Source organism: Galeopterus variegatus, unplaced genomic scaffold (assembly GCF_000696425.1).
Source record: "Galeopterus variegatus unplaced genomic scaffold, G_variegatus-3.0.2 Scaffold389, whole genome shotgun sequence".
Lineage (NCBI taxonomy): Eukaryota > Metazoa > Chordata > Mammalia > Dermoptera > Cynocephalidae > Galeopterus > Galeopterus variegatus.
The window spans coordinates 218,255-226,670 of NW_007726500.1; the positions used below are offsets into that span (position 1 = coordinate 218,255).

General features: G+C 42.4%; 1 protein-coding gene across 2 annotated transcripts in view; it reads right to left on the minus strand.

Annotated features, from left to right (window-relative positions):
• PCF11 (PCF11 cleavage and polyadenylation factor subunit) overlaps positions 1–677 on the minus strand; it is a 24,789-nt gene extending 24,112 nt beyond the window's left edge. Inside the window, exon 1 of one of the 2 annotated variants that reach the window (XM_008568228.1) lies at positions 140–677. In XM_008568228.1, the coding sequence (XP_008566450.1) occupies positions 140–331 (192 nt within the window). In that variant the 5' untranslated portion in view covers positions 332–677. The remainder of the gene's footprint in view (positions 1–139) is intronic. The other variant, XM_008568226.1, reaches the window with a different exon arrangement.
• Between the last annotated feature and the right edge of the window lie 7,739 nt (positions 678–8,416).

Genomic DNA, 8,416 nt, shown 5'->3' on the forward strand with positions numbered 1-8,416 from the left:
ACCGAGCCTGGGTTGGGGGGGGGGGGTTGGAGAGGAGGAACACTTGTCCCCCCTTTGGATGGAAGCGAGACCTGGGATGAGGCTGACACTAAAATCAGGGAGTATTAGAAGAATAGGAGGCTGCGGGGTGTATAAAAACCTTGGCGGTTTGGGCCTCGATGAGAGAGACGATCTCCTTGGCGAAGGGCAGGTTCTCCTCGGCTAGAATGGTCAGCATATTGATGTGCGGTTTGCTATTGAAGGTCAGGTCTTCGAGCGATGACTGATAATCCCGACAGGCGTCCTCCCGGGCCCCCGCAGCACCGGCCTCGGCCGGCGTCTGCTCTGACATTGCGCCGAGGCCCCCCTCCGAGGTCCGCCGCAGCTGAAGCTGAAGCCGCTGTCGACACCCCGCCTCCCTTACGACTCCTCTTCCTCTTCCCGGCTCTCTCGCGGCTCCGGCTTCACCACATGCTGACCGCGGAGGGGGTTTGGGGGACGACACAGGGGGAACCTCGGGTGCGAAACGCCGCCGTCGCACGAGGTGATCTCCGTCCACTTGCAGCCGCCACAGAAGCTCCTTTCTGCACAGACACAAAATGGCGGCGGCAGCGGAGGCTCCAGCTCCGAAAATGTCTGTGTTCCCAACCGCTGCGTCGTGCGAAATGAGTTAGGGGAGGAGAAATGTGCGGTAAAAGGGCGGGGCCGTTGATAAAGCCAAGCGTGATTGGCCTACCCGATGACGTCACAAGCCCCACCTGCGGTTCTTCCGCAGGACGTATGAGCACCTCCTCCTTCTCCGGCCCCTGCCCGGGCTTTCGCAACACCTACGGCTCCGAGGTGCGGTGGGAAAGACGGCCCTTCTCATTGGCCGGTTCGTAAGGGAATGTCCGGACATTTGTTACCATAACAACCTATTCAGGAGAGCCAATCAGCCTGGGGAAGGCTGTTTCTGAGGCCCAACCCAACCAGTTTAAGAAAGCTCAGCCGTGCGCTCTCCGTCCCTCCCTCTGCAGTGCCCAAGCCACTGAGGGACATCGTCAATCATCCGCCCTCCCGCCTGCTCCGGCAGCGGCGGCCCGCGGTGGGGGCTGGGAGGAGCCGCAGCTTTCGGCCTCCGCACCCCGGCTGCGGCTCTAGCAAGTGCTCTCGAGTGCCTGGGCGGGCCCAGCCCGCTGTTTCCACGAGAGCTTACACTGGGGAGGGAGGCGCCGGATTTACCCGGAACCTTGGGGAGCGTCGCTGGAGAGTCGACTCCAGCCCGCCGCTTCCCACACCCGCAAAAACACCTAGTCTGGCTTGAGTTGAGTCCCCCCAAAAATGCCTTTATTTGTAAGTCGTATGTGGAAGGCTTTTCCCTAGGGCTTTGGAGATCTTTGGGGAGCCCACTCAGATTTCTACGAAGGGTTTTTCAGAACAGCCAAACCGGGCTCCGAGCCAAATAGCTTCTGTCTTTGAATCTTGTGCACTTCGAAACAACCTTAGAATACACTATTTGGGGCACGTAGGAAAAATACGTATGTGTATTATTTAATCTTGTGAGGATCTTTTCCCAGGCTTATAAAATCTATTTGGAGGCTGGGAATGATGCTCTCAAAACACACAAAACACTAAAATAGTACTTTATTTTATGCCTTGGAGGTGTGGCGTAACACAATAAACTAAATGTAAATTTTTTTTTTTTTTTTTTTTTTTGACCGGTAAGAGGATCGCAACCCTCGGCACGGTGTGGTCTGCACCACGCTCAGCCAGTGAGCACACCGGCATTCCTATACAGGATCCGAACCCGCGGCCTCGGCGCTATCAGCACCCTCCCGAGTGAGCCACGGGACGGCCCTAAATGTAATTTTTTCATTGAGTAGAGATTTAACCCAAGTATAGGATTTAAAAAGTATTTATTACGTAAAATTTGCTTTACATTGCCCCCCCCCAGGCTGCTAGGTGCCATAGAGACACTTTGTTATTCCCCAGAAGAAACTGCTCATAAGAAATAAACTGCACTTTATTTGTCCCATATAAAGTAACATTTTGATTTCTTCTTTTTGTTTAGCTTGAGGTTTTCTTTTTTTTTTTTTTAGCAGCTTTATTGAGGTATAACTGATGTAAAATAAACGGTACAGCAAGGTTGTTTTGACATGTATTTTTTATTCCTTAGCTTGATATAGCATATTAATGAGAAAACCTGAAGATGAGAGCATGTCTTCTCTCATTTGAAGCTAAGAAATATTGTTGGATAGGTATTTATTATCTCAATAATTTTTTACAATGTTAGTAGTGATATATAGATATAATAGACAGTTAAAATTAAATAACTTTCAAAGTTCCCATTTTCTGGAGGGAAATAGCCAGGGTAAAATACTCCTCTGATACTTTTCCTTATCATTTTAAAGGTGAATTTAATCAGTAAATTTTGGGCTACAGGAAAATATCTGCTTTTTATTGTTTTTTATATCCTTTTAAAACAACTAAGTGAACTTCTAAAAAATAAAAGTTTTCAAAGCTCTGATTTGGTATCTATTGTATTCCTCTCAGGCTGTACACAGAATAAACAATTAATGTATCTTCTCATATAAATCAACAAACCCATGTACCCATAGAGGATGTGGAAAACTCAAGTGAATAGCCGTCTTATTCAAATCATGTGCTATGTATACTACAAGAATATTTTTTCTTTAAATACTCAGGACAGAACACAAACCAAAAGTGCACAAAACTTCTCATGGGTTTTCAGTGTCATTTCTTTATTCAGAATATGCAACTGATGCACTTTCCACCAACCGTAAGCCTCAGTTTTCCGCCCATATCTATGCTAGGTGCACTGAGGAACTTGATAGCCCCTTGGCCATGCCTTCATGAAATTTATAGCCCAATCATAATCTCATGGCATAATATGAGAAAGTAGTGCATTTGACCAGGAGACTGGCTATCCCAAAGCTATTTTCAATCATCAAACCCACTGATTTTTGCGTTTCTGGAGAATATGAAGCCTTTTTGTTGTTTTTGAGGAAAATAACTATACTCTTCCCTTGGTTCGCAAGTATTTACGAGGAGTTAATTCTTCTTAAAAAATCCTTTGTTCTAGGCAACCAGGTATAGCTGCCCCTGCTGTAACTGTGGGTTCTGGATCCCTGGATTCAACAGCGGATCAAAAATACTCAGAAAAAGAAATTGTGTCTGTACTGAACAAAGTTCAGACATTTTTTCCCTGTCATTATTCCCTAAACAATACAGTATGGCAATTATTTACATAGCATTTACATTGTATTAGCTATTATAAGTAATCCAGAGATATATAAAGTATACGGGAGGATATGCATAGGTTATATGCAAATACTACATCATTCTATATCAGGGACTTGAGCATTCATGGATTTTGGTATCTGTGTTAGCCCGTTTTGTGTTTCTGAAACAGAAATACCTAAGACTGGGTCATTTATAAAGAACAGAGGTTTATTTGGTTTATGATTCTGGGATAGCTGCATCAGGAATGGGCCTCAGGCTTCTTCTACTTATGACAGAGAGCAGCAGGCAGCTGGCAGATACAAGCCAATCACATGGTGAGAGGAAGCAAGAGCAACAGGGGAGGTGCCAGGGACTTTTAAACAACCAGGTCTCATGAAAACTAATAGAGAGAGAACTCGCTTCTACTTATGACAGAGAGCAGCAGGCAGCTGGCAGATACAAGCCAATCACATGGTGAGAGGAAGCAAGAGCAAGAGGGGAGGTGCCAGGGACTTTTAAACAACCAGGTCTCATGAAAACTAATAGAGAGAGAACTCAGTCAGGCCACCCACCCCCCAGAGAGAGCATTAATCTATTCATGAGGAATCCGCCCCCATGACTCAGATTCCAACACTGCCGCATTGGGGATCAAATTTCCACATGAGTTTTGGAGGGGACAACACATCCAAACTCCATCAGTATCCTAGGGAGGTCCTGGAACCAATCCACCATGGATACCAGGGGATGACTATACTCTTCTGATGTAAACTTTTAAAATAAGAAAGACTGGAATATGTATACTAAACCTGGAAACTAGAAAGGAAACAAGGGAATAAGAATCCCTTTCAAAACAGTTATCTAGCATTGCCAGCAGGTAGAATTTCCTCTTTAACATGTGAATCCAGTGTGTGTAAATAATATGCAGTAATAATTTTTACACATCATATGTATGCATATATAGTCTGCTGAAAACATGTACAAGCCCGTTACCCATTTTAATATTATTTATTTATTTATTAATCTTTTTAAAAATTTATTAATTTTTTTTTACAGTCTATGATTTTGTGGAACAGTTGCAGGGGAGAGGAGAAGAGGGAAGGAAATACGGTGGGAGAAAGAGAAATGAGGAGGGGTGGGGTTGATGCCTGTGGCACCCCCCCCTCATTCCTGCAGGGTAACATTATTTATTGTTCATATGTTTTATAACCAGAAAAGTAATGAATGCTTATTCTAAAGCATTCAAATACAAGTAAACCAAAAATGAAAATTCCTTCTCTTTACCCTTGTTCACAAGGTAACCACTGTTCACAGTTTAAGGTGTATCCTTTCATTGTTTTTTCAAGGAATATACACACAAACACAATGTGTGCGGCTTTTTATTTTTGAGTTTTACAAAAATAGTATATATATACAGATATATATTTCATAACTTGGTTTTTAAACTCAAGGTATCATGTACATGCTTTCATGAACAGTCCTAAATGCTATATAATTCAAAGCATTTGTTTTTAAAGCCTGTGGTTTAGAAAGATAGCTAAGACAAGAGTCAATCCATTCTAGTGTTGGTTCTTAAGGAGGCTGTAATACTGGCATGTAGTAGGTATTCAATGAATATTCATTAACTGACCCAGACCTTCTGATTTCAATTTCACCTTGCTTGTCCATTGCTGTATACCCATCGGGAATAAGCAAATGCAACATTAGTTGAGAACTTAGGGCAGAGGTTGGACTTGATGTTATGGAGTCTAAAGATAGAGATTATCAGGGAAGGAGCCTGACTGATAGTTCAAATGGTGTGATCACCATGCTCTTAAAAACCAGTTTTATTTGTTTGCAGAAAAATATAATTTAATGGACATTTATTAATTTTAAGTTTTTCTCCCATACATGTATCTTAACCATTTGCCATTTCCTCTTAAATATAGATGGGAAAAAAAGCAAAAGAATATGCAGCAAATGAATACTAACAGAAAATGTCCAAATTTTATATATATAATAATATGTTGTGTTCTATATTATTCTCTGGAGTCTCTCTCTAATAGAAATAGAGAATAGGAACAAACCTAAACTAATAGAAAACTTCCAAAACATAATTTTATATCAAATTATATATATGTATACTAGTTTATATTATTTTCTGGATTATATATATGGAGAGAGAGAGAATGAAAGAGAGATTGTCTTGAAAAAAGTTGTTTCTGTTCATTTGTTCATTCAGCACAGACCCGGCTCTCAAGGAGCTCTTAGTCTGGTGGGTGAGATAACAAACCAACAATTACCACATGGTGTGACAAGAGTCATGATAACAGTATAGAGTGGGAGCATGAAAGACACATTTTTTTGTGTGACCAGTAAGGGGAACACAACCCTCGGCACGGTGTTTTCCACACCACGCTCAGTGAGCACACCAGCCAGTGAGCACACCAGACATCCCTATATGGGATCCGAACCCACGGCCTCGGCGATACCAGCGCCTCACTCCCTCGAGTGAGCCACAAGGCTGGCCCGAAAGACACATTTAAATCAGACTGGGGTTGGTTGGGGAAGGTTTCCCTGAAGGATTTGTTAGACATCCCTATATGGGATCCGAACCCACGGCCTCGGCGATACCAGCGCCTCACTCCCTCGAGTGAGCCACAAGGCTGACCCGAAAGACACATTTAAATCAGACTGGGGTTGGTTGGGGAAGGTTTCCCTGAAGGATTTGTGGTTGGCAAGTTTGAAAGGAGTGAATAAGAGTAACTAGATAAAGGGAGAATAGGGCATTTAAGGCAAAAAGACAATGGTGGATCTAGGTTTTGTGGGACCCAAAGTTTGGAAGATTTTCTTTGAGAAAACAACACAAAAATACAATTATACAGTTATGTGGCCCATGTAAGTGAGATTTCATTAGCTTCACTGTACATGGCCTATTCAAAGAGACCTATTCAAAGATTGAAGTAGATCTCTGAAAGGTTCGAAAGGTTCAGAGATCTACAAGTATTTCAGAACAGATCAAAAGATGTCTATAGGAGAGTGGAAGAGATGAGCCAATCACAAGTGACTTCTTTTGAGTTTTATAGTACAGGAAATGGGAGTTTTATGGGGGAGTGGCTAGATTTTTGTATCAAAAAGATAATTCTGGTAATGCTGGGTTTGTTAAAAATTAAATTACATTTCTTTAAAAATACGTGGGGTTATCTGCTTTGTGTACTTAAGTGAAAAATATTGTTGCTTAGTCAAGGGTTTCATAAGGGGGGAAGTGGGTATACATCATAATATTTTATTTGTTTTTTAAGGTTGTTGAGTTTATTTTACATGGCTATCATTGGTTGGGTGTCTCCTTTTGTTGTTTTTGTCAAATGTGTTATTTTGACATATGGGTTTGATTATAAAATTTACTCTGAAAATTATGTGAATTAGTTTTTAACTGCATCATATTGTAAAATTCATTTCTCAAATTGTTCGGTGGTTGAAATTCTTGTGAGTCCAAATAAAATGCTCTATTATTATCACTTAAGTGGTTTTCTGACTTTTTTTTGAGAAACCCGGTTTATCTACCTTATCACAGGATTGTTCTGTGCCAGGAAATAACCCTGACCAAGGCAAGAATAGAGACTGTTATCAGATAAGTGAAGTAAACTAAAGAAATGTATACCCATAACTCAGAATAATGGTTCAAAGCACAGAGTCTGGATGCTAGGTGATCAGCTCACTTGGGAGAGTGTGGTGCTGTTAACACCAAAGTCGTGGGTCGGGATCCCTGTTCTGGCCAGCCTCCCGAAAACCAAGAACAAAACAAAACAAAAAAGCATAGAGTCAAACAAAACAAAAAAAGCATAGAGTCAAACAAAACAAAAAAAGCATAGAGTCTGATAAGATGGTTTTGTTCTGTTGCTATAGCATCTTCTTAGCCCCAAGACTTTAAGAAAGTTATTTAACTTCTGTAATCTGCTGTTTCCTCAAATGTAGAAAGAAAATAATGGCAACTCTCACCTCATAAAGTTGTCACAAAGATGAAATGAGATGACATTTACTTTTGTGGGACTTTACCATGGTATACTTGTATTTGATCCCGCAACTCCACTTCCAACAACACAAGACAAATTTACTCAAACATGTAGGAAATTAAGTGCATAGAGGGTTATTCATTTCAGTATGGTTTCTGGCAACAGCAAACTGAAAACAATTTACTATTTTTTAAAAAAAATTTTATCATCTTTATTTTTTTATTATTATTATTTTAATTTATTTTATTTATTGAATCAAAATCGATTATACATATTTTGGGGTTGAACATTGAGATATGTTGGTTAAGTCAATATTACTAGCATACATATTGTTACAAATCATGATTATTCTTTATGCCCCTTGTCCAATATCCCCCCTTCCCCTATTCCCTCCCCCCCCCCAATTACCCTAGATTTCTTCTCTCCTTCTGAAAGAATAATGGTTACTCTGTTAACTTGTTGCCTAGATGATCTGTCCAATGCTGAGAGATGTGATCAGATCCCCCAATATTATCATAGAGCAGATGCTTCTTCTGTCACTCTGAAATGGGTTTTGTGGCAAGAGACATCCTCTTCTTTTCTTTGTCTCTGCTGGTGACTCTTCTTGTATGAATGCACTCCAGTGCTTGGCGGACCATCTGTGTGGTGGCTGTGGTGTCTACCTGCTTTTGTGGCAGCAGTGGTTATTATGGTGGCTGTGGTGGGCCACCCACGTGGAGGAGCTGTTTTTGGTATACTCCTTGGCACTGGTGGTATGCCTGGTTGTGGGGTGTGTTTGGTCCCCTTCTCCATGCCTCTGGTCCCTGGGCAGGCCTCAAGGCGCTGGTGCCATATGCCTGGTTGTGGAAAGGGTGGCCAATCCCCTTCTCCACGCCTCAGATCACTGGGCAAGACCCAAGGAGCTGGTGTGATATGCCTGGTTGAGGGAGGGTGGTCTGGCCCCCTTCTCCATACCCTGGGTCTCTGGGCAGGCCCCAAGGCGCTGGTGCCATGTGCCTAGTTGTGGGAGGAGGGTCCGGTCCCCTTCTCCATGCTTTGGGTACTCAAGTGGGCCCTGAGGTGCTGGTGTTTTGTGCCTGGTGTGGGAGGAGGGTCCGGTTCCCAGCTCCATACCTTAGGTCACTGGACAGGACCTGAGGCACTGGCTTGGTGTGCCTGGTTGTGGGAGAGAGGTCCAGTCCCCTTCTCCTTATGTTATTTTTGATTTATGATGGGTTTATTGAGAT